This window comes from Anopheles cruzii, chromosome 2 (genome assembly GCF_943734635.1).
Source record: "Anopheles cruzii chromosome 2, idAnoCruzAS_RS32_06, whole genome shotgun sequence".
Lineage (NCBI taxonomy): Eukaryota > Metazoa > Arthropoda > Insecta > Diptera > Culicidae > Anopheles > Anopheles cruzii.
In genome coordinates, this window is record NC_069144.1 from 19,595,390 (window position 1) to 19,622,750 (window position 27,361).

Genomic DNA, 27,361 nt, shown 5'->3' on the forward strand with positions numbered 1-27,361 from the left:
CTTTGCTACCTCTCCGCGGCGTATACCACCAACAACACCAACTTTTAGTTCTGTGCTTCTTTCTCACCGGACCACCGGAATGTTGGTTTTCCTGTGTCTGTGGCTCTTGTTGCCTCTACTTTTGGCAGCAACACGAACCAACTCCTTCGTGGGCTACGCCGGAAAGTTGGTTTATAGTTTAATATTTACAAATGGTTCATAAATGCCCTTTTTCTTTGTGTGTGTGTGTGTGCTTTAAAAGTCCGTTCATCGTTTAACCGTTTTAGTCACTCGTCATTTCGGTTCGTTTGTCACTCGATTTTCTTCCTTTTAGACGTACTTAACTTTAACTATGTGGGTTTCGTGTTTCTCTTTTTAAATTATCGTGGTTGTAAACAGCTTTTGATCATTTCTTGTTTGTTTTATATCTCTTGTTTTACATGTGTCTTTCTTACTTTATTTATATATTTACATCAACGCTTCGCTTAACTTTTGCGGCAACCTTCACCGCTGGTTGGTTGGTTTTAATTTGCACAGTCGCATTTCCATGCACTTCTTTTTTCGTGCCTTTCGCGTTTCGCTCTCGAAAACGCTCGTTAAAACTGCCAGCGGGATATTGAAAACGATTCTCTTCCATAACGCGGCCACCTCACTGACTTGATTAGCTCTGATTTCGGTTTGCGGACCGTGGTCTGCCCCTCAATCAACCGGGCTGCCAATTAAGTTCTCGCTCGCTCGATGCGCAGCTGATCGGGTGCCGCGTTGAAAGGATCCCCGAAGGAGAACTTCGTTCCCTTCCAGCAACGGACCAATGGACACGTTATCAATTTACAATGAAGTTGCGGTATTTCTGCCGCCAAGACGTTTGCGGACGAAGAAGTCCGATCGAAGCTGTTTCGAGGCTTCCAGGGTATCATTTCCGGCTCCGAAAAGATGATTGGCCCAGGGAAAGGAGACGGCAAAACATTTTCCACCGCACGCGGACAACACAATTTTGCTGTCTGTCGTTGGAAAATTTTTCCCCCCGGTTTCTCAGGTTGTTAGTTTTTTGTATTAAATTTGATTCCCAATCGAGATCCAGCCGCGTGGCGCGGCTGGCGGTGAATGTTGTGTTGGCAACATCGCCTTGAGCAAACTTCCGCTGCTATGAAAGTTGTGCAAAACCCATGAATGGTGGCGGGAACTGCGAATCAAATGGTTTTGTGGTGAGCTCCCCGTTGCCACACGCAGTTTCCCTATCTTGGAAATGAACGTGCGAAACGTGCGGTCGGACGTGTGAAAAAACGCGCCTTAACGCCTCGCCCGTCCAAAGTGAAGTGAAGGAAAAACCGATCAATTATTTATGCATCAATATTTCTTTAACGATATCGAAGATCCTGCGCCACTTGGTGCGCTTTTTTTTTTTTTTTTTGGAGGAAAAATTGATTCCTGTTCCCTCGTACGGGGGGCGACTTTTCCGACAGGATCCGACCCGACTGCATATGCGAACACCGGGCAGCAACGGTTTTCGGCCTTTTTACACTCACAAACATCGAGCTTAAGGAGGGGCGCCTTCCTTCGAAGGGCCCTCAACGAGACCACCAGCACATCGCTGTAACGTTAATGAGCCGGTTATGGCTGAGAATGGTTTCGCAATGGGTTTTTTGTGACCCCGCCCCTGATGGATGATGGGCTAATTTGCCGAGGGTTCAAAGGATCCTTGCTGCCCATAATCGGTGTTCAATTGCATCATTATCACGGGAATTACCTTCCTGCCAGCGAACGACTGATGAACCGTTTATGTTTGTCTGTTCGGTTAAAATAGAAATAAGTAATTACTCGATAATCGTTTTCTAATGAAAGGTTTTTAATTAAAAAACCGAACCGTGCCACCGAAGATGGGAACTACGAAGAAACGTTTCAATCGAGGGCCGCAACAAATTAATTTTGACGACCAACACTTATGAAAGTCTTTGGTAATATTGCAAAAAGAAATAAAATTGAGAATAAAACGAATGAAACTGCCAAATGTTCATTATTCGTTGCTACTCAATCAAACCCTTTTTAAATTTAAATAACTAACTAATAGGAGTAGCTGGCAACTCAACAAATCCACACCGCAAAGTATCCTTTGAACGATCCAAATTATTATATTTTTCTCGGTGAGTGTAAGCGACTGTCACTGAAGTTGGATCGAATGCCTCGTGGTTCAGGAAACGTCTCTCTTATCTCTTTCATAGTGTCATATGTACAGTTAAGGATGTGTCCGGTACTTCCTCGGTAAAGTTCATACTAATTTGAAATAATGTGCTCCGCTTTTCGCTTCGGATCATCTCCGATGTTTCGCTTTGACTTGTGCCAATTATGGAGACCGTTTATGGATGAACTGATGATGCTACGCTCGGTGCGGTACGTTTGAGCTCGAAACTGTTTCTGGTAGCTATCGTGTTTTGTATTGGTTTTGTACAGTGAGAGTCAGACGGATTTAAAACAAAAGCTAAAACGAACCGTTCCCATTTAAAGGAAAGTAACAGAACTCTCCATGAAAGAAGCCTAAAGTACAGCGGATATATTTAGGAAGGACCGCAGATGTCAGCAATACTGCGAGCTGCAATCAAACTGTCAGCGTATTTTGGCGTACATTGCAACACACCATTCGCTTGATTCGTCCATTTTCCGTCGATGATCTCTGCGTATTATATTGATTCGATTGTAATGATCTTTACACTCTTCTTCCGCCGCCTTGCTTACCGGCTATCAATTTTATTGATTTATCTAGAAGAAAATGATCCAATAAATGGTTTCGTCTGCCCAACGAATTCAGCGATTTGTCCCTCGTGGCCAGTGGCCTCTTGGCCTCACGCTAGCAACGTTCCTCCAAACTACATTCGTCTTTCGATAGGTATCTGCAACGCTTAGTGCGAATAGACTCCCGCTTTCGCTACTATAGTACATTTGACTACTAACGCAAACGCTGGTTCCCCCAAACGCCATTTCGACTAAAGTCCGTAGAAACTTTCAAGTGTTTGACACCTGGCCCCCAAACCGGAGACCGCCCGAAGCCAACCCGAGCTGCTGAACGTATTGTGGGAAAACGCAAAATCAGAATGGCGATAGGGGGGGCGCTCTGCATTAACCGGTGCTCGGGAATACGGATTGAGCTGTACAGTCGTCGAACGAACGTGTCCTAGCACAGTGTGCGCGCCTTTGGGACCGATAGGAAGCCACAAAGTCACACACGCCGGCTCCCAGCGGCTGGCGAAGGAAAGAGTTGCTCCGAGTCGGGCCACCGATGGCCGTGGGGACAGTGGTTTATCATCTTTCGCTACCGTCCGTCCGGCCGGCGATGCTCTTGACACTGCCGAAGTGTAGCGGGACCTCCGTCGCCCGGGACCAGATGCCGGGGCCGGACCGCAGGCCGGTGTCTGCGGTGGTGCACCGGTGGACCGAGCGGCCTGTCCTGTGGGCTGTTCGGCAGGGCAGCTGGCGGCGAACGGTGGCGAGCAGGACGGCGAGCAGTCCGACCGTCAGCAGCCGTAGTGCGCTGGGGGGCAGCGTGGCCCCGGTGGCTCCTCCGGTTTGCATCGCCTCCGGGTGTTCACCTGAAACAACCGCCCGAACTGATATCAGCGTTAATGTGGTGCGGTGTGGTGTCAGTGGCGTGTGCGGGGCAGGGCAGGGCGATTATGTCCGGGGGCGGGGCGGTGGCGGTGGCCAGTCGGCCAGACTACTTACCGTTCAGCACGTGCACCCGGACGCTGGCCACGTCCGCGTTGGACGGCGAGCACGAGTACTTGCCGGAGTCGTCCAGGTCGGCATTCTGGATCAGCAGGTGGGAGGTCGTCACGTCGCCCTTCTCGGTGATGACCGACACGCCGCCCCGGCTCGAGTCGTAGCTGATCACCTCGTCGTGGTGGTACCAGAAGATGTAGGCCGGCGGCTCCGGGCTGTACTTGACGGCGCAGGTCAGGTTGATGGTGCTGCCCTTGTCCACGTGCAAATCCGGGCCCCCGATTATCATCGCCGTGGGAACTGCGGAATAAGGCAAAAGAACGAGTTCCGTTAGAGCCAAGCGTTTCAATGGCCAAACCAATGGTTAGCACCGGGAGCTCGCACGCTCGCTCGAAACAATAATGCCATAAAGTGTTTATGTCGCCGAAGGTCGTCACGGTTTCAAGTGGAAGCCACCCGTAATCAAGTGGCGGAAGCGTTTGAAGTTTGCCACCGGACTGCCCGGTCGGTGCCACTTCCCACTTCGACCGAGCGGTCCGAACGGTTTTATTAAGTCATTAAATGCTGTCTCTTTTGTGAACGAACTACTGCTACGCTGCTGCTGATAGTGCTGCTCCTTTTATGAGCCTTTCCGTTTCCCCTGAGTACGATAAGGATGGGGTGGCCTGTGTGACTTCGCTAATCTGTTGTTGTTGAGGTTTGTGGCCTTCAAAACGAGTAAACTTAACAGACTCTAGGCTGTTCAATAAATTTTGCACTTTGATAGTAAAAGCACAATGGTTTGAAAAACACTTTATTATTCAGTATGAACTTCCTGAATGTCAAAAGAAATTCCAACGAGATTCAAATTTTTGAATTCTATCCCTGAGGTAAGAATCAGGAAGGGCTTCAAAATACACTTCCGCAACTGTTATGACCTCATAATATTCACAATTTATGATTTTACCGGTTTTGAAGTTATCTTCAAACAAAATTCCATTCACATCCCAGAAAATGCTACTGTTAGACAGCTGGAGGAGAAAAATGGATGCTAGAAACCCTTATTGGCCGATTTCTGGACACGAACTCTTTCCAGAGCCGAAGAACTAGGTTCACACCACTCCTTAGCATATTGTGTTGGATCATGGTGATAGATCCAAGTCTCATCCATAGTGAAAAGTCGACGCGCAAAATTCACTTTATCCTTTCGAAAACTAGGCCTTGTATTAAATCTCTTTCTTAAGTGATTCGACGATTTTCCAAATCGATATCCTGTTTTGTTTTCTACGATTTCAGGAGTTGTGTCTGTTTTTGGGCGTCTTTGACATGGATTGTATTCTCGGCTTGTACGATCACGTTTAAATGCAGAGACCCCGCTTTTAATGTATTAATTGAAGGCGAAGAGTCCTCATACACTTTCAACATTTGTTCATAAATATCCTTTGCTTTTAACCTTCCAAAAATAAAAAAATTAATCACTGCACAATATTTGATTTTTTCCATTGTAAAAAATACTGTGACACGTCGCTACTAAATGGTTTGTATACAAATATTGAATTGACAGATTGAAATAAAACGTTCACATACGTTCATATGAAGAGTGTACCAACAAGAACAATCAATTTAAGCTAGTCGCAGAGCGCCCTCTGTTATTGAAGCGCACAACTTATTGAACAACTCCTAGTCTGCAATGGTGTTTTGTTGAAAATATAAAACTTTCTGAAGGGAATCCCACAGAACACATTCACATCTCACGAAGGTTATTTTAGTACCTCGCTTTGAAGTTACCGTCTGGATGGATCGCCGATGGATCGGCACATGCACACTGGCGGCGTCATCATTATCGGGTTACATGCTACTGTCAGCTCCAGAACACCGCCTCGTTTCAGCAATCAATATATCGAGCATCCGGGTGGTACCGTTCTCGGTGCTCGGTGCTTTTATGCTATTGATTGACAGTACGTGCGGTGCAGTAATACGCTACCGACCCTAGAGTCCTGATACCACACACACATACTCACGTAAGGCCGCTGCCGACACTTTAGATGATCAAACAAAGCCTCGCCCGGTGCTGACGTGGCGCTTGCGATTTCTGGTTAAGCATTCTATGGTTTGCGGACTTTCCAGACAGACCAGCGAACCGGGCGCTGTCATTTCCACTGCAAACGCTCCGTCTGCGTGGCCGTGGCCACGGCGTCACGGCACGGCCAGTGGCAGACATGGGATAAGCATTACAATTAATTAGTGTGGCCTCCCGACCGACACGACAGAACTGGGCCGCAACAAGTACAAACAGCTGTTCCCGGGACGGTTCCAGAACATTTGCTGTCCGCCCTTGGCGGTGGGCGTAGTTCGGGTTGGGAAAATAGATGAAAAATGAGATTCTATCCTTATCTGGTGTGCGCCGAAAGCGGCCGCCCAAGTCGGGGCCGGCAAGATGAATCATAAAAACAACCCCCACGAGCGGCACGACCCCAAACGAGGCGTGAAAAATACTACTTCCAACTCCTCCCGGGCGTCCGGCATCCGGATGTTTCGTCGTCGCAGGACCGGAGCCGGTGCCGGGTTTTTGGGTTTTGGGTGGGTTGGCGAGCGATGGCCCAAAATTAAACATCACCACGCGATTCATTTCCTCTAGGCCACCATTCGGACGCACCACCCCAGGGACCGCACCCCGCAGGAGCCGGAGATCTGTTCCGGGAGCCTATCTGTTTCCCCACCATCAAAGCCGGACGATAACGTGCCCCGCCGGGCGTCCGGTTTGTCGGCTAAGTTCCTTCATTATCATTATCGTCACTGACAATGTTTACATTCGGCCCCTAAATTCGGGTGGGCTGTTTCTGGCTCGTCGTTTTATATCCTTCGGGGGGACGCGGCCAGCCAGCGTCGTCATTTGGAAGATTTTCTTTCGGCTCGGGAGATTGGGATCGACCAAAATGGTGGGAAATGAAATTTCAAAAAACCAAACAGCCAGACCAGAGCGGAAGCGTTGTGTGTTTGGGGCGAAGAAACCGGCGAACAGATTTATGTTGTTGGCCCCCTTCGTGTTTTTGTAGGCTCGACCGATTTGGGGGTCGACCGATGTTATTTGCGCACCATGAGTTATGATCAGCGATCTTACGAAAGGTCCCGCTGGAGAGGGTGGACTCAACGAACCGCAGAAAATTGTTGAAGGGCCTGACATTTGGATGTGTGTTTCTGTTATTTGTACATTTCTGTCACGATATTGCACGATCGTTGGGATTGATTTGTTGATGTTGATATTGAAGATGATGAAGGTTTTGTGATTTCTTAGAGCCTTTTTAAGACCAAAACGTTGAACACCAGATAAAGATCCAATCGTCGCGTAAATGTATAAACATTGGTAATTTCCATCGCACCGTTCACCGTATTAAAAGAAGATAGGCAGATTGCAAAACATAAAATTTGCAAAAGAAATGCAAAGCACTTTTGTTCTTAGCGAAAACGGTTTCGCGTGATTCCAAACACGCAATCAACACAATGGTCTGTCGAATTATTCAAAATCTGAATATGGAATGGATTCTGAAGAATCCTAAGATTCTAAGCAAGTTCTAAGCATTGCAACACCGCGAACAGGCCGAAAAATGGAATATAGAAAAATCCTTTTCTTTGTAAGATTCGTAAGAGATTGCGCAATTCCAGAGAAGGGACCATTCATTTTTGAGTATTTGTAATTTTAATTAGTAATGGTTCTGATGTAGCTGTGAAAACCTTAGATTCCACTTCTATCGATTGAGAATAAAGTTACGTGTTTTGCTGCGATAACGATGATTGTCCCAACAGTATGGGGCCGACATATGACGGAAAAAGGATACTGATCAACTAAGCTGTGCCACAACCCGAATATTCAATCAACGCAACACATGGTTGATGTAACTTCCGAGATTATCGGTTCCTTTTCGTGATGGAAAATCATCTCACCGAAAACCGCCTCTAGCATCGAGTCGACTCTACATTCACCGGAAACGGCACAAATAAGGCAATCACGCTTTTGTTTAAAATTAAAAAACAAAGATAAAAATTAAACTTTTCCATACAACCGTCTTTTTGCCTGGGGTCCTTCGACGAAGAACGAAACGAAGCCGAGCAATCACTGATCGGTGACCGGTGTCACCAACATTCGACGCACAAAATGGGATCAGCAAGCAATTGCCTTGCCCGAATTAGCTCAATCGCTCCGGATCGGTCCAGAACCGTCTCGGCACCCGGCACTCGAGAGCACCCGAGTTGAGTGTTTTCGGGCGCTGATTTCTGAACTTCCGGCCCGGCGAAGGCGATCATTACTCAGCGGTAGTTGCACAATTACTCAGGATTTGTTTTCGGCCCGGCTCAACGGGCGGACCGACGGAACTTACAGCGCGCACTAAGAGCGCCATTGCTCATTGTGAGAAACTTTTGCTGCTCGTCGCCGTCGCAAGGACACTCCACCGGCCGAGCGTTCCAAATTCAATGGTTTTCGTTCTTTGCGCAGAGAAAAGACCAAAACAAATCCACCCCACCGAGGGCAGGGCTGTGCTTTCTTCGCCCTTACGATAAGATCACTTAACGACTGTCTGCACTAGAAGTGTCTGCCACCGGATGAGTGACGGCGCACGCTACGCCACTTCCGACGGTCCTTTCTTCCGTCCATCAGCGGCGACCATTTCTATGTTAATTAATCGAACACTAATGCTTTTACCGGATTTAGCTTTCCGGGAGTCCCTCCAATGACCGTAACCGTATCGTTTGAGTTTTCTGGAACAGCTTTGGCGCTTTCCGAAGGACATCGGAGAAAGTGGACCAAAACAGGATTACTTTTTCGATGAGTCAGGTTTCGGATGTTTTTTGTGTTTTTGTTTGGCCACCCTTTTGCTAGCCGAACTTCGGACTGTACGGAGTGACGAAGAGTAGCTGGATCCCGGGAGCCGAAGAGACAGCACAAGATTATATAACTTTGAAATCGATCGATTATCTCTTTCCATCGCCCGTTCTCGGTGGCAGGTTGCACTCGGCCGTGCCGTAAGGTGATGCAGGTGATGTACAGTGCAAAGTACGGTCAGCGAATGCTGCCCGTGGCCCAGCCCCAGAGGCTGGAGCTCCCGAACTTTTGCCGTGTGCTTTTGCCGATTTATTACGTTTCTTCCGAACCCGACCGACCGTATTCTGGCTACGAAATGGTCGCTCGCAGGGCCGGAAGAGCTTGTAAGGATATACTTTGTTTCCTTTGCCCTTTCATGATGCCTGGTCGAGAATCCAGTTTTTTTGGCTCATTCGCTGGATTTTTTCACGCTTCGCCTTCGCCCACAATGCTGGTTTTCCTTTCGCGAAAGTATCCTAATACCCGAAAAGGGTTTCACGGAAATCTGCTTAAGCTTTTATTTTCGGTGATCCGAAAAGGAAGAAAAAAGGAAAATGACGCCGTAGCCGTTGTTTCGTTGTCGAGCTTCGAGCAGGGGCTTCGATTACTTATGAATATTAATAAAAGTTAACAGATTCCGCAAATGATTAATACCACGCGATGGTCCTTTTTCGGGTGAGGCAAATGAAGCATGAGGGTCTGGAATTCTTAATTATATTTTGAATCTCTGTTGTAATTGAAACGTTTTCAAAACATTTATTTAATTGAAATAATCGGATTTTCGAGGATTTTCGGGAAGCAGCTGTCTGTTGAAGTGATAAGCCTCTTTATTGACGAGTTGTAACTATCTAAATGTCACTTCCAGTTAGTGTAATGTAATTTCATTAAAAAAGGAGGTCCAAGTCTTGTGTTATACAAATACTGCATCGGTTCTTCCGTTGTCCCACGCCTTTGGATTCCAAACTGAAGCTGGTGTTGTGTACTATGCAGACATGGTGAAGCGTGCCTACAAAATGTTAGGCTTAGAAGCTACAGAATTCGTATTAGCTCTGAATTCCGGGATATTATGAGTCTGAAAGCTAGATACTGTTCTCTCGTCCGTCTTATCCTTGAGTATGCCTGCATTTGATACTGCGCGCTGCTTTCTACTTGACCTGGGGATCACTTGCCGGTCACGTACCGCATTGACTAGCCGGTAGTCCTTGCTTAATTTAATCTTCTCGTTTCTGCTCGGTATTTGAGACGGCGACTTGACTTGGAACTCAGAATTGCTGCACGGTCGTCTTCCACTGCACGTATTGATCCAGTCTTTATAGTACGTATAACAATTTTTCATCATTTGTTGACTTTAGTGTTGGTTGTTTGGACATTTGGAAACCGGTTGTCGGGTCTGCTAGTAGAATGCATAGGACGAAGCGGTTGAATATCGCATGATTATTTAAATCGATTTATTTTGGTTTTTTTTGCATTAATAGCGTGTCTTATTATCAAAATTCGCATGCCGTTTAGCTTTTTGGATTGGTTGAAGGCTAACCTAAACTGTCTTGTTAATTACGCCAGCTGCTTTCGACCCACTTTCGTTAATATGCACACCGCAACGTGTATGCAGCAAACTGGCCGCAGCCTTGTTGAGCTGTACATCGCCGAGAGGGGCAAACAAGCGATTTTCGGATGGAGCCCGCCGTAAAAACACAATATGACAACATTGTCCCGGTTTCTAATGGCGTCATTAAAACAGGGATTGCTTCTCCATCCGACTGCTTCCTTTTGCCATCAACACAGCACAACTTTCCGGACGTTAGCTTTTTGTGGAATTTTTTAACGATTCTCCCATGCATGAGCCGCCCGTGGAAGCTCGTGTAAACAAGGGATTGGTTTTTTGCGCCACAAACACATTCCCACCATAAAGCAGACTGCGCCAGAAAAGCACTCCTCGTCCATTCGCCCTGGACATTTCTCCCACTGATCCTGCTGCGACTTAGTGTGGCAAAAAAGCCTCACGATGTCAGATTGTACAGTAGTTTCTCGACGTTCGCAAAAAAAGAACATTGCACCCCCGCGGAAGGCTATAATCGGCTAGAGAACAAAAACCCTTCCACGGGGCGAACCAGAAGCCAAACGCCCGGTTCGTCTGGAACCGGGACTGCGGAGTCAGTGACATGTCCGCGGGAGCAGCCAGGAGCACGGTAAGTCGTACCATGCGCTGGGCTAGAGGAGGTTTCTACATTTTTCGCTTTGATTTTAGCACCAGAGCTCAACGATGACGGTGATGATGGCGAAGAACTTCACCTACGACACCTTTATGGCGGTTTACCATACGCAAGAGTGCAGCGGCGTAAGAAGATTAAATATAGCGCAACACTTTCGTCGTTTGCGAGTCTTTGAGCGCAACTGCTGGCGATGGTTGCGGTGTTCTGGGAACAGAAAAAATATTAAAATTGAATTTTCTTCCTGATCGAAAAGCAAAATGGCGCAGGGCCACCGTAGAATATCATTAGATATTCATGAGAAGTGGAAAAAACGTAATATAAACAACTTTAAACAGCACTGCACACTTGGCATCAGACGCACGTATAAACGCATCAACTAAAAGTAAAGTAAGAAATGCTCAGCGAACTTGTAAAATTGAAAAAGAACAAACTCAACTGCACTCAAGCCAAAAATTTACAAAACAAAGAATATGGAAAAGCCATATGAAAATGATAGAAAACATAATAAAACAGTGTAAAATATTTATTAAACAAGAGAGATAGTAGATTAAAGCCGCACAACGGGAAGCAAAACCGGTGGCAAATGGTCGATTCCGTAACGAGCGTATCCCGTTTCTCGGTGTGTCCGCTTCGTTTGGCGTGTTGCACGGTATCGGCACGGAATTGGAATTGATTAAATCTAAACTGCATCATTTACACCTGGGCCCCGTGTGGACGTCATCGGTCTCGTCGTCGCTGTTCTGACCGTCGTCAGGCAAATGGCTTACGCTTCATCGGCCCGGAATAGAAAAATCATTCAACGCCGGACAGCCTGTGACGGTGCGGTCCCCTGGTTTTCGCTGGCTCCCATTCTTCCTGGGCTACGGGGTGTCCTGTTTTCCATAATCCTGTTCCAATTCGTTCGTTATGGACCGTCAGGGACACACAGATAAAGGGAAGTTGGGAAGAGAAAAAAGAAAAGCAAACTGCACACCGCACGACACCGATGTGCAACGGCCACCGTAACAATGGACGTCGGTTCTGCGCCGAGGCGAACGCTGTTTTAATCTGCGGTATGTTGCAGTTTGCAGCCACTGTGGTTTCGGGGCTCCTTGCCCGGTGTCCAGCGAGGTCGGCAGAGTGTGGTATTGTTAGGTGCATATTAAACAGTGAACGTTGCATGCACTCGCTCCCTTTCAGGTGGAGCCTCTGTTTTCTGCCCCGCACACACCCGCGGAGATCGAGCACAACCGATACAATCATCACGTGCAGGGCAACACCAGGAAGTCGGCAAGTGACTGTGGGATGGAAGGGTTTGTAATTACAGTCGAATGTGTTAGGAATTAAAATGCGATTAAGCATTATACGCTCCACATCGCCATTAGCGTGGAAAAGGTATGAACTGGTGGCATAAGGCGGCGCAAGGAAACTGTGTTAAAGAAAACGACAGCAAAAAGGGTTCGAAAAAAGAAAGGCAAAAAGACTAGAAACCCTATTAAGCTTCGCGGCCATTTCATACACTGCGCCCGGTGCCAACCTGTGACCGCTTTCGTGCAGATGCAAATGAACGAGTAATTTGTAATGTCAAAGTGCCAGAAAAACGGCTGGCAGCGTTCTGAATCGGCAATTCGTTACGTGTCCAAGGAAGAGAGTTTCTTTCGAAGAATGGTCACAGAATTGATGGGAATTAATTTCTATCAATTTCTGCTAAGATATGTTCGAGGTATTGCAAATATGGAAATTGAAATTATAATGAAAATAAATGCAAAAAACTAACATAAATAAAGTTGACATCCATATTAAAATGTTTTAATTGATAATGGCGCATAATTTAAGACAATTTTATGGAGGTCATATCGACTATTCAACTCGTTAGTTGCATGATTTTTGGGTCGTATGGGACGTACCTTAAAACACATACAGAATAAATTTGTGGCATGATACGCAGCCAAATGCCACGCCAGGCCATGGCAAAAATAGGCTTCTTGGAATTGATGAATTTGCGGCTACTCTTGTGTAAGTCGCAGGTAAATTTTCAATCCCGATAAAAATTGAAAAGGAGCGACATTGACATGCAAAAATACATTTCAAAGCTCTTGGTGAAAGCATACACTGAAAGTGCTGTAACCTAGGTGCAGTTTGTCAATTCCTTGAAATTGTTTTATGTCAAAAAACGGTCAGAAAGTTGCGACACGAAACGAATGTTACACCTACACTCTCTTTGGTGTATTAAAAAAACATCCATCGAAGTATCGAACGCTTTACAAAGATAAAGTTTGTTCTCATGACCCAACGCGTCCAAAAATTTTTTTCGGAAGAAACGATATCGTCAAACGCCTGCAAGTAACGCTATGCAAGAGTCTATTTTTGGTTTTTCTATTTTGCGTCGCTTCGGGTGGCTGTCTCGGTGCCCTATCCACGCCGGTGATGATCTTTTAAACTCTGGAACGTAGTCCAGGGTCACCAGTTTCGTCCATTGTCACATACCAACGCAAACACCAATTTTCCTTTTGCGTAAACATCTGCAAACGGCTTCCCTGAATCGTCAACATGTCGCTGTATTTGATTGACTGTGAGCAAACACGGCACACGGGCAACAACACGAAATGCAAAGGAGAAAATTGAAATGGGACATGTACAAAAAAATCGTATGGATTTTGTCAAAGTAAAGTGAACAGTTCTTAGAATTGACAATAAAAAGCTACAATCTCAGTATTCAACAGTACCTTTAAAACACCAAACGTGTCAATCGTGGCCGATGTTTCCTGTCGATTGTTTCGGTTTCGTTTTCCAGCTTTCAGCGGCGCTCAAGGCGGAAGCCTCAGTGTACCGCAAAATTTCCCTCTTTCGGAAACATTTTCGTGGCGGAAATCTTTTCGAATAGAAGTGTACCGTCGAAATCGAGAGAAAACCCCCGGAACGGGGCAATAAAAGGAGCCCGCGAACTACTGTTGATCCAGAAGGCACCCGAGGCCTGTGGTGCAACCTTTGGTAGCGTGCGATGGCAGCGCGGCCAAACGGCATAAAGCCGTAATGAAAGAATGTTCGTCCATAATTCTCGGCCATGCTCGCTGAAAAGAGTCAATTTGCTTGGGCTAATTTGGGCGAACCGTGGTGCCGTGCTGCTCTCGCGGGTTCCGGTGGGAAAATTAATTTAATTTAAATCATTGCAAACTTCATCTTTGCATCCGGTTGCCGGAATCCGCTGAATATCCGCTGTGCCGGGGTTTCGGCTTCACCGGTGAACGGCAAACGGTGAAACTATTCGAGCTCCGCACGGTGCTTCGGGCGTTCTCAAGTGATCGTTCCGCCAGATCGCGCCGATAATGTGGCGCTGGTGGCCGAAAAGGAATGGAAGAAGCTCCAAACTCATTTCGCCCGCACCGCAACATAGCGCATCATGCATGTTTCGGTTGTGAAACGAGCGAGAGCCGCCTCGATATACAGCGCAAGACGGTGGCAGAAATGGCCGCAAATCTTGCACGGATGGTGTCATTAAATTTAAATTAAAGCACTTGCATTGATTAAAAGAAAATTATGTTTCAAGCGGCCTCGGAACGTGGCTTTGCAGCGTGATTTTCCGACACCGACCGTAAGGGGAGCTACCCCGACGGGGATTGGATGTGGCCCTTAGCTCCCGAATGGGGGCTGCTTGCTTCGTCGGCCTTGCAGACACGTGCTCGGAGCATATTTCGTGCTAGTTTTCCGTTCGCCAACTGCACTGATGATGCACTCGATGGGTGTATGGACACATAATTACTGTGGTTCCCTTTCAGGCCTCTATTGATTCGGCGAGCTGAAGGAATAATAATTATCGCACGACATCGGCGACTGGTAATGCAATTGAAGCAAAGAACAGGCCATAAGTGGACCAATATCCGTGATTAACTACAAATGAAAATTAATGTTTCTGAATTTATAATACATCGGAAATAGGCTAAAAGAGAAAAGATAAATTGGTTTAAATAACATTTTTTGCTGTTTGACAGCTCCATTAAGGACATGAATCATTTCATGTTTTCGATTCTCTAATTTTTAACATTATCATTAGACTTTGCACAAAATCACACAAAATGGTCCATCGAATTTCAAAGAGTTTTCATGAACTCTTCTTGACATCATTTCTTTTTGCACCAACACACCAATTTTACACCAAGCTACGCAGGCCAACACATGCCCACCGATTCGTACCGCGCAATGTATAGCCGCTCCTGTTCAGGTCGTTACAAAAAAAAATACAAACTATGCCAGTGTTCCGGAAATGAGGTCATATATTAGATTCGTGTAAAGCGTCACTGGCGCTTCCGGAACCTGCCATCCGTTGCGCTTTGCCATCCCCGATATGAGCGTGAGTGAGGTCAGTGTTTGCCGGCAGACTTCGGGTGGACTGCCAGCTTGTGGGGACAGGCCCCTCCCCGGGGATGGGGCAACAAAGTAAACAACTTTATGCCACCGGACTCGTTAGAAGTTTAATTAAGTAATCTTTCCCATGCAGCTTTTAAACGGATTTACAGTACGCTCCGTTACCGCTGTTCGCCCCCTCCTCCGCGCGTAAGACAACCGCAATAAACACGGAACGGAATGCTGCCGTGACACGCGCGAAACGGATGATGAGAGTTTCGGTGCAGCTCGCACACCACTGAGCAAAAGTGACTGACCAACGCGAGATGTGACTTGAATGGAGTCAGTGAGATTTATGCTTTCGATTTGAGTTATTTTCTATTTGTATAATGCGGCTCTCACTTTTGAAGAGTTCATACATTAATATATTATTTACCATTACTAAATTATTTATAATTTTTTCAATTTTTTATTTATTTATTTATTTATTTCAGAGTCAACGAACGTTGCGTAGCCTGATTTAAAGTTTCTAGTATCTTTTACCTACCTACCGGCCTACCGGTTAGTGCGGTATGTCCAGATCTGAGTCGACCGTCTACGACGCTCATGTGTCCAAACCGCTGATTTATGCGCCACGGTTCTCGTGACTACATCCCAAATGCTAACGAAAAATTGTTTAGACTGAGTCTTATGTCCGGTAGTGTGTGGATTGGGTCCATTTTGCCACCGTCCCTCAACCGTATCCCTTTTCCCAATCGGGTTGTAGCTATGACACGGTCCCGTAACGAACTATTTTACTCACCAGCTCACCGGTGTGAAGGCTAGTTACGAGTCGTGTAACATTTAATTACGCCCGTGTTCCATGATACGGCTATCTGACCGTTCCGTGGTCCCAAGAAAACAAGCTCCCAAACCCATAACCCTTCCACACAAAATTAGCCACCGGGCACACCGTCGTGCTGGTGTGTCTCTTCCGAAAGCTTAAAGGGTTCCGGAACCACGCGAAACGGTAGGCCGGAAGCCCCGAGCGGGCAGTATATTGCAGAATTAGTCATGTTTCAGGAACGGAACCGAACTAAACGGGCCAATGCCGTGGCCGGACCAGTTCGATGGTCGATATAAATATTCAAGCAAGTCCAGCCAGAATCTCAGGCGGGGAGGCGAAAAAAAGAAGACATCCCTCTTCGCCGGCTGGCTGGGGCAGGAAAGTATGGTTTCGAAGTTGGCCGGCCTGAACCCCCGGCCCAATCCGGAGCATAATTCGCTCCCCAGCATTATAATGTTGGCCACGCCACGATGGCCATTGTTGTCGCGGTACCCATTTGCCAAGTCGTTCATAAATTATATTCTTTCGTGTTTCCCCCATATTTCCTCTCGGACTGCCTGCGGCCCGTGGAGGCGCCCCGAGGCAGTCCGGTGGCCGCAGCTTCGACGCAAGTGCCTTCGAGGGAGAGCCTTTTGGGTTCCCATTATAGCTTATCAAAACACGGCCATCTAGCGGACCTTTGGGGAAAGTTTTTTGGACCACGTTCGACTTCGAGTTCCCGTTGCGTAAGATTGCTTCCTGCGCCCTGGGTGTATGTGTGTGTGTGTGTGGCTGTGCGAGCGTTGCCCACGGGGTGTTGTGTTGGGTGACCATCTGAGCCGCCCCAAGGCCCAAGGTTAGGCCCAGTAATTACGAGATTATCATATTTCGCGCAAATATTCTTCCTACAATTTGCATAATGTTCGGAGCATACAGTTTTTTTTTGTGCCGCCGGCAAGCATTAAAAATAAACCAGGAAGCGGTCGGAATGGTATTCAACTTTTGAAATTTTATGTGTTTTTCTGTTGCCTCACAGGCCACAGAAGTGACTTCCGCGAAATGTTTAACAAACGCCAGCTGAACGATTTCGGGGAACAATCGGGCGGGCCCTATTAACACTTTGTTGCTTTGTTAATGAAATGTTGAACAACTCGAGACAACAAATCAATTAATCGAAGCTCGTTGGAAAATTAATTAAAAAATAGCTCTGTGTGTGTGGCGGCTTCCCCAGAGAGCGGTAGCAAGCGATGTTGTTGTTTCAATCTACGGTGAAACGATAAACATTGAGATAAACATTAAAAACAGCAGGCAGTAGCCGGCCGGCCGGCCGGCCAGAAAGCCGAAAACAGGATTAATGGGACACAATGTTAATGGACAGAAGTAATTATTTTGCACATTGCTACCTCGGAGCACTCGGTATTTCCAGGTCCTCTCGAACTGGCACCGGAAATGGGCAAGTTTTGCAACAATTTCCTTCCTAATACCGGGTGTTGCAAAGTTTCTGCCACTTTTTTCTGCCCACTCGTCACCGCCATTTAAGCTGGCCCGGCGCGGCCTCCGGGCATTTACAATTTCCGTCCTGCAAAAGAGCAAACTTTGACGCGAATAAATAATTCATAAATTGAAAGAATTTTTGGCCCTATTTTTAATTTATTCCTTCTGTCGCGCAGAGGATTGCCGCTAATGTTGTTGTCCTTCCGTTTTGGACTGGGCAAACAGCACAGAAAGAGAGAGCAAAAGTTTTAGGAGTCGAATCGAGTAGAGGTCCTTTTGGTAAGGGATACCCAAACACACCCGAAAAGTCACCACCCGGCGAAATCGAATGCTAATTAGGGTCCGTCGGTTGCAGTCGAAACCGAGCGCTGCCTTACAGCGCCACCAACAAAACAAACGCAACCCGGAACAGGAAACCCGCGAACGCGGTTCGCTTAGAGACTAATTGCTGCAGTAATGTGGTAATTGTTTTTTATAATGGTTGTACATTTTCTTCTCAGATTGCTTGCATTAGCGTACAGCAGCTGTGCGTGACGTGTTGGTCCCAGAATAGGAAGATTCAATAATGTAATGTATCACCGGAAAGCAAGCGGATTTATTGTTTAACAAACGGTAGAACAATTCAGGTTCAGAGTTTCATCTTATTTGTAATGTTTTACCTCCTGCAACCTCCTGCACCTCCTGCAACATTTCAGAAAGTATGAAAAGTAACAGGTAAACATACTACATATAGGGTTAAAGTGATTATACCTTTTGGTAGACTTAGCTATATTTAATGTCAAAGCCAAATACTTGAATATCCAATCATCAGCATCTCGGGATAAATATGGTAATTGAAGAATAATCTCTCGAAAAATTCAACTACATTTTGTCTTTTTACATTTTTGTTTGCCAGTTTCAAGGAACAGTTCATATGTTGGAACAATAGGATCCCATGATTCGTCCGTAGATGACTTGTTTGCACCGTTCCGATTATTTGGACGTCAATTTAGACCCTAACAATGCGGCGACATGAATGAAAGTGAAGATAATTTAATGATAATACTAACTGTACGATGCCAAATTTAACGTCTTCATCTTTCCTAGCTTCGTCGAGACCAAGCCCATTAAATTTCTTCCTAAACATGGAACGCCACTTTCCGTATACAAATAGGTTTATCAATTCTAAAATGGATTCCATTTTCAGGACGAAACAAAATTGTGTTAAAACATTAGCGTATTTTCTTTTAAGTTTATCGAAAAGAGCAAAGCAGTTTAGCATGATCGAGTTTACTTCCGCTAACTTGCAGTTTCATAAAAAAACTGGACAAAGATTAAATTTACAACAGCGCGTTCCGGAATGCCACGACCGGCGATTGAAAAACTTTGCCACCATCAATTAAATTTATGTCGTGAGACCTACTTTGCCACGCTGGGCGCACTCCCGTCCTCCGTCCTCATGGGCCACTGCATTTACATATTATTTCAATCCTCCAACACGAAATTGAAACCTAACGAGAAAACCTTTGTGGTGCAAATGTGTCAAAAAGTGACGCAGGCGTTTTCCGCATGTTGCAAAGCTCGAAATCGGAGCTCGGAGCGTTTGTGGAAAAAAGGGAGGAAAATTAGAATAAACGCTTCATCAAACGACAATGGGCCGGCGGGCCGATGGGACGAGCACTGCCGCCGGTTGCTGGGAGTTTGGGAGCGAAAAGTAAAGTTTTTAATGAGATTGTCCGAAGCGGCCAGACGCGTGAGGCAGAGAGTGTAAGTGAATGAGAGTGAGAGAGATTTAGAGATGGTCGGAGCGAAGCAAAGTCGTTGTGCCCACTGACCACCACTAGCAGAGGACTTTGTTTCCTTTTTTGGCGTCTTGGAATGCGTCAAAAGGCAAGAGATGTTGGGAAAGAATTTTCGGGCTACACATTTTATGTGAAAAACGTTATGTTTTGTTTTTTTTTTTCTGGCTTGGCCAGACAAAGGCGAAAATTTACTTCCCGAAAATAGCTGCCACCCTCTAGTCCGACGGCATGTCTGTGGGCAGCATAATGGGCGAAAATGTAAAACGCTTCCCCATCGCTTGGCTGATCCTAGGGAAAGTTTACAAACTTGTCCCTCGGCGGCACGCCGACTCGCCGTGGGCGTAAAGTGAACAAAAGGGTCTCCTGATTACCTTTGGGCTACGGCTACTTGCCGTTCATTTTGCTTTCTTTCGGGAGACCAAAAATCTCACGAAAGCATTCCACTTCAGTTTAGAGTTCTTCAGTCTCGGGTCAGACTTCACGGGTCTCCGGAAAAAGAATGTGCGGGACTCGAGTGAACTCAAACTAGGGATTCGCTCAATTTCTGTCTAGACTAGCCCAGCGGACAGTTAAAGCACCTTTCCTGGTACCTGGCGGAGCACAGGGTGCCCACTGTGGGTCAAAGATGTATTGTCCAGCGGAAGCTGAGCTAACGCTTGATGAAGATGGCTTGACTTTGAAGTGCAACTCTGCTCATATGGGGCCGCTTCGAATACATTCTAAGTGCAGTTATCCAGGTCACTCCAGCGAATCAGCGCGTGGCAGAGGATCAAACAGAGTTCGTGGCATGTTTCAATTTCACATTCTTATCTGTCCCGTTTGTCGTGCATGCTTTCTCTTAATCCTCCTTAATAATTCCTAACTCCTCCTAATCCTAATCCTCCTGATATTCTAACAATTAGCTTATCGAAATAACTGGATAAATTATAAATAATCGTAAATTTTCTGCCAGGAAAAACAATTCATGCAAACGAGAGACCCATTTTAAATTTGAAATGAATGAAATTGTAAATCCCAAAAGTTTCTTTTGTTTTATTATTTTATCAACTCATTTTTTTCCACTTATTGTGGAACGTAAAAACAAATTCTTTTTCTTGCTAACTTACGAAACAGTCATTGAAACGTTCTGAAAACGTAGAAAATTACTCAGAAACCACCAAACCAAATCCATGGATGGCGAAAAAGAGAGGTGAGCAATTAAATGCTTATCCATGCCCTACAAATGGAGCAACATTAAAGCCTCTCTCTCGTGGATGAAAATTTGAGCCATTAAAAAACGCTCCTTAATCTGTGCGGCCTCACAGACGCAGACATAGACGCGGGACATGGCGTCGATGCTTAGCGGCCCACCAGGCGCTAATGTAATCAAAAGTAACATTATTGCTCCTTAAATTCCCACACGGCATCAACACACACACACACACATGCTACGATTAAGTCATTAGAATGATTAAGCAATTACGGACGAGGCCCAAAAAGGCTATGCATGTGTGTGTGTGTGTGGCAAAGTGCTCTCGGCGCGCGTACGCAAACCGGAAAAGGAAGCGGCGTGGCGCAAAGGGGATTAATTGCCGCCATGGTCTGTGCGTCGTGTGCACAGCTCTCCGAGACACATCATGGTCGCTAAAATTTCACTTTGATGCCTCATTATCCTGTCGCTCATCTGTGCACTGCCACGGCCGTGTGGCTGTATGTGTGTGTTTCGAAACGTTTCGTTTCCAGCACCGGACCAGCGCTAAATTCCCGGCCCGATTAATGGAAGGGTTTCGAAAGTTGGACCACCAACGCTCTGTCAATTACAAACGCACGCAGACACACGTCTTAGCAGAAAAGCGTCGTTACGTCAGTCAGTGCACCATTAGTGGGGCTTTGGTGGCCACTCCATTGGGTCGACGCGAAAATTGTATCGTGTTTTTATTAGGTTTCAATCGTCACAAGCTGCGAAAGATTGCTGATTTGAAGCTTTCCTTGCTCAAAATGGAGATTAGTCCATCGAGGTAATGATTTGTCTTACATTTTTAATGATATAACATAAACAGGTTATGAGAGATGAGGATTATGACAGCTTTTCGAGGAAAACTAAGTAATTTAGATATTCAACTTCTAGTTGGTGTACAAAACAGAACACTTCTAGTGCTAAAGAATATTTATGGGGCCGTCCAATCCTTGACCACTCTTGATTGGTGTGGCATCCTCAAACTCAACGTTGGGAAGAAGCAAATGAGGTTGCCCAGAGAAGATGCACTAGAATCGACAACTCCAACATCTCCGACATTCTAGGTTGGTTCCAACACAACAATTTGCCTCATACTCGGAATTGCAAAGTAAGTGCAAAAATGTTTTTAAATTCCATTATTTCCTTTTGTTAGGTTCACTTGTTTTAGTTTTGTTACGATTATTACGCTCACTTTAGGCTTTGCTTTAAAACTCTACAATTTTCTGTTAATACGGTGGAACGCCGCAATGAGAGACGCCAATTCCGTCTCAAGTCAGGTATCTGGTCATTGGTAGTATTGGTAGTAAGTTATACTGGTCAAATAATCACTTTCGGAATAATTATTAACATCACACCTTGGCTAACGGGAAAAGGGGCATTACTTATGCGTTAACCTCATAGACTTCATTTATTTAGTGCCGTACATTATACACACACAGCGAGCGATATCTTGGGGTAATCTATGGGTAACGTTTTTCGCCACTGTCTAGCCTCTAGTCTAGGAGATTAACGCCAGAGGCCAACTTTTTGTGCGCTTCACATCCGGTTGAGCAAATGATCTGCAACAACCAGGGCCACCACACACACCGGTGAGGGCTGTGAGTAAATCAGCCGCCAATTGTGGGGACCCGGACACCGGAAGCCTCCGGGCGACGTACGCAAGTTTTCACGCACCAAACTCGGCGCTCGGCTGCGTGTTGTCCCACCAACAGGCGGGAAGATAATTACCAACGAACACGCACCGATGCGCACCGCAACCGGAAGCTTCGCACGGAAGACTAGAAACGGAACTTAAGATAAAAGAAAACGGATAATTAAAGGCTACAGTCGAACGGGAAAACTTTGTCGGCGATACTTCACCCCGAAAAGCGCATCCGTCTCGGCTGTGGTTCGAATTGATGAATCTTTTGGTCTCCCGAGAGAAAGGGAGAGAGAGAGGGAGATGGGGTGACACTGCCAGCGCCGAGGATGCACGCGCGCCCAGGCAACACGCGTCCCCGGATGCTGGAGTTTTCTCATTATAAGCACCGCCAAAAATTATCTGCCCCCATCGCAACCGGGCGGCAATAACGAACGTGGCCCCAATTAAAGAACGCTTCGATGCATAAATAACGTGTGGCCGCCGGGCCGCCTCACAGAGACAATCGGCCGACTCGGGCTCGGGCTCCGCCAGACTTTGAGACCGTTTGTGTGAGCCACATTTGCGTGAAAATTACGGCCGCCGCGCCTTCCGGCGGAAGGCGCAATGCGGGAGGCACCAACAGGAGGACCTCGCAGCGAACAATTGATGTCGCAGGCGCCAACGATGGTGCTTCAGTGCCAACGATGCCCAGGTTATCCGGGGGATGGCTATTATTTTCTCGCTTCACTGCAAAGATTTGTCCAGGCTTTTTGCCCGTTCCCCGGAAGTCATTTGTTGCTAATGCTGGGGATGCTGAGGAGCTTCCGTGGTCTTTCTTGTGCGGCGCGATGGAGAAGAGTGTTGTAGTAGTAGTATAGTATATTTTGCATGTTTGATATGGTAGTTTACAATAGTGGTTTGCCAAATGGCTCTTAATGGGTACAGATTTTCTTTTCCTCATTGTCATATAAATTTACAACCTAATCTGGTGGTAACGTATTTATCGTTATTCGACCTTTGTCGGTGGCTGGAGACGTAGATGCAGGAAAAATTTGCAAGAAAAAACCTGCGCTGGTTTGTCTTAAAATAACTTAAACATAACTTAATTATTCCTTATCTAAACTTAAGACTATTGGGCCTAGACTATTTAGACTTATATCCTAGCTAATTTACATTTGGTTGAGCAGGTTGGGTAGTTGTGTGTTCTATTTACTGGCCTCTTCTATTGTCTGATGGAAATTTTGTGACAACTTTGCAACGTGTTGGTGGAAAGTGGGGATGTTGCTCATTTTGTGAATTTCTGTTGTTCTGTGCCATGGAGGTAGGTTGAGGATGGTTTTAAGAAATTTGTTCTGGATTGTTTGAAGTTTTTGTAAGTGTGTTTGAGCGCAGCTGGACCAGATGGGGGCTGCGTATGACATGATTGGTCTGATTAGCGATTTGTAGATAAGGATTTGGTTTCTTATTGACAATTTGGATCTTCTGTTGATGAAGCAGTAAGTGCTTCTGAATATTTTTTCACATTTGAGCCCTATATTTTCGATATGCGTTTGGAAGGTTAGACGCTTATCAAGGAGTACTCCTAAATATTTTACTGATTGTTTCCATTGAATTTCGGTGTTGTTAATTATTGGGCAACGGCTTGGGATTCGGCGTTGGCTTGTGCATCTTGTAAAGTAGATGGCCTCAGATTTTGTGTTGTTAATTTTAAGTTTCCATGTATTGCAATAGTTGGAGTATTTTTGGAGTGCTCCATTTAGTTTGTTCGTGATACTGTTTGGGGATTTCCCTTCGGCGCTGATGGCATAGTCGTCCGCGTATAGATACTGTGTGCAGTTTTGAGCTCTGGGGATGTCCGAGATGTATATATTAAACAGGATTGGAGATAGGACACTCCCTTGAGGAACTCCTGCAGTTGGTGTGAATACTGTCGATTTTGCATTTCCAATGTGTACGGTGTTTTTTCTATTGGAGAGGAACGATTGTATAGTATTTATGATTTGTTTGGGAAACTTTGTTTGGATTAATTTGTATACTAGACCACTATGCCAGATGGAGTCGAATGCCTTTTCCGTATCCAGCAATACTAGTCCTGTTGATGTCTTATTTTTTCTATTTCCAATTATGTTTCTGGTTAGTCTGTAGATTTGATGAGTGGTCGATAGAGACGGTTGGAAACCGTATTGTGTGTCGGGTATTATGTTATTTTCCTCCACGTGTTGTCTTAGCCTTGTTGCGATAACTTTTTCGAATAGTTTACCAAGGCAACTTAACAAGCTGATTGGCCTGTAACTTTCGGGATTTCTGGTATCTTTGCCGGGTTTGGGAATGGCGATTATTTTTGATTTTTTCCAGACTTCTGGGAAATATCCTATTTTCAGGCATCCATTGAATATGTGCTGCAACAGTACGATTGCTTTTCGTGGCAGGTTCTTAAGCGATCTGTTGTTTATTTCATCCAAACCTACTGACTTTTTGTTTTTGAGGTTTTGAATTATCTTTTGGATTTCGCGCGGCTTAATCAGGTCGGTTTGAAGATTTATGTTTGAACTGGTGTTATTGTAGTCGTTGACGGTGGATTCTACCCTTTTGTCCATTGGGCTTTTTTGGTGTTGCGTTATTGTATGGGATTTTTCGAAGCAATTTTTAATGGCTTCGCTTTTTTCTTGGGGGTTTAGCAGGAGTGCGCCATTCACTTTCAAAGGGGGTGTGGATTTGTGGCTTTCTTGGATGATTTTAAGGAATTTCCAGATTTTGTTGCTGTTTGCTGGTTCACGATTAATTGACTGTAGTAATTTGGACCACGAGTTATTTCGTAAGTCGTTTAGTTTGCCACGGATGAGTTGGTTGAGTGTGTTGTATGTGCTTCTTGTTTGGTTGTTTCTTCTATCTCTTTGCCATTTTTTTCTGTACATGTTCTTTAATTTAATCAGGTTGAGTATGTCGTCAGGAATTTTTAGCTTAAAATTTCCGGGGGTGATGAGTGGCACTGATGTATTGTGAGCTTCTATTATAATTTTGCTTATCGTCTGTATTTTCTTGTCGATTTGTTCTTCACTGTGTATTTGGTCAGTTTCGGCATTTAGATTGATTTTATTGTTCACAATGCTTCGAAATTTTAGCCAGTTTGCTGCAGAGTAGTCACGTATCTGTTTGGGCGGAAGTACTATGTTGTTTGTTTTTAGGATTTGAAAAGTTACCGGTAGGTGGTCCGATGACAGTTCAGCTTCTGTTGTTGGTGTAGAGATTTTGTGTTGATGATTGGTGAGTATTATGTCTATTGTAGAGGGGTTTTGGTTTGGATTAACTGGATAGAAGGTTGGGGATGTTGGGTGGCAGATCGTGAAGCTTCCTCTTTGCATTGTATCAAAGAGGGCTTTGCCAGCCCAATTTGTAGAACAACAATTCCACATTCTATGGCGTGCGTTGAGATCGCCGCATATGAAGTAGTTAGTTTTCCGGTTTGTTAATGTTTTTATATCCTTTATGAAGTCCGTTCTGTTTTTGTTTCCTCCTGGATGGTAGACTGCTATGAAATCGATTGGGCCTGTCGTGGTGTGTATTGTAATGCCAATTGCCTCTAGTGTGGACAATTTGTAGCTTTTCATTGATGAATGTTTTACCCCTTTTTTAATAACTATTGCTACTCCGCCTTTTTGGTTTTCGGTTCTGTCGTTTCTGTAGATTATGTACTCTGGTAGGGCGAATTTGATGTTTGGCTTTAGGAACGTTTCTGCTATTGCCAGTATGTGGATATTGTGGGTTTTTAAGAAGCTTGATATTTCTAAATTACGGTTAGTCACGCTGTTAGCGTTCCAGTACGAACAGTTGATTGCACAGTTAGTGGCCATCATGGCGAACAGTACTTACTGATGATTTGAAAGACGACCATTATTTGGTCCTCTTTGGATTTGCATGTTTTCATGCGAGTGAAAGTCTCTGCTATAATAACAGAGAGTTCGTTACTGTTAAATAAGTCTTGGTGACTTGCTGGATTTTTGGTGGCTTGTGCGAAGCTGTGGTGATTAGTATGAGCTGTGCGCTCCGACCAAATATTCGTGTAGCCGGTGTGTGTGCCGGGTAGTGGAGGGAAAGTAGCGTCGTTGAGCACCGGCGTTATTTGCTGCGGTGTTTTTGGTTTAATTGGTATTGGTGTTATCATTTTCGGCCTCGCCGGGCATTGCCAGAATGTAGCCGTATGGTTTGCTCCACAGTTTGCGCACTTGAGTTTGTGCGTCGGGATTTTTTCTTCGCTTGTTGTCCCTTGTGTTAGGGGACAGTTTTTGCTACCATGTGTTCCCGCACATTTCACACATTTTTCTGCTTTGAAGCAGTTAGCTGCTCCGTGACCGAAGCTTTGGCATTTTTTACACTGCATTGGAGCGCTTTTTTTGTTGTAGAAGTCCCATCGGACTCTGCAGTGATTCACTGCCGTGATTTGTCTTAATGTGGGAAGGTTAATTTCCCCTTTTGTAAAGTGCAGCAGGAATACTGCGTGGTCGGAATACTTTTTTTTAATATTTAATTTCTTCACCTCCAGCGGGGTGATACCTTCTTCGTTTAACAGGGCTTTTGCCTCCTCGCATGTGCAATCCAAAAGGCCAGTTAGGACTATTTTCGTTGTTTTTTCTTCTTCCAACTGATAAGTATGGAAGGTAACTCCTTTCGTGGCCTCCAGGGCTCTGACAACCTTTTTGTGGTCCTCGACCGACTCAGTTCGTACTGTTGTACCCTTGTACGTTGCCGTGGTCGAGAACCGAACTACGCCGGCTGATATTATTATACGGTGGACGAATCCTACCGACGAGCTGTACACCACTATCGGTGGTGTTTTCGAGCTTTTAACCGTGCTCGGTTGACTTTCTGGTGCGCGCACGGGTACCTCCTCGCCAGCGTCCGACAGCAACTCAAACTCGTTGCTGGTTTTGATCTCTTCGCCGTTCATTGAACCCTCGGCTGTCGAGAACCTCTTCCTGCGTTTTGGAGCCATATTCGGATGGCCCCTACTTTGACTGACCTCTCTTGACACTTTGTGTTTTATTTGTTCTTTCCACAAGCACGTTCACGACTGCGACCGAACCGTTCGGTGGTCGGATTAGAACTGAGAAGAGTGTTGTAAACAACCGTTTGTCAACCGGGATTCCACGATCGAGAGTTGCACTGCGTCGGAGCTTTACATCGTACCAATTAAGGGGTGACCTGACTGACATGAAACGATCGATGTCCGTGGAATGATAGTAATTGGTTGTTCTGTCATGTTGTGAGTTGGTTGGCTGGTGTCCCGAGTAATTTTGAATTGGCTTTTAGCCCAATGAACATGTTTTCAGAACAAACAGATCAAAAGTGAAGTATAAAAAATAATGTATGTTCGTGTTGCATACTTTTAG

The 27,361-nt window shown here is 45.5% G+C and overlaps 1 protein-coding gene across 1 annotated transcript in view; it reads right to left on the reverse strand.

The window, feature by feature from the left end:
- Positions 1-3,273: 3,273 nt before the first annotated feature.
- LOC128278613 (hemicentin-2-like) overlaps positions 3,274-27,361 on the reverse strand; it is a 102,163-nt gene continuing 78,075 nt past the window's right edge. The window contains exons 4-5 of the mRNA XM_053017344.1: positions 3,694-3,990; positions 3,274-3,578 (exon numbers count right to left, since the gene is read on the reverse strand). Coding sequence (XP_052873304.1) covers positions 3,274-3,578; positions 3,694-3,990 — 602 coding nt within the window. The remainder of the gene's footprint in view (positions 3,579-3,693; positions 3,991-27,361) is intronic.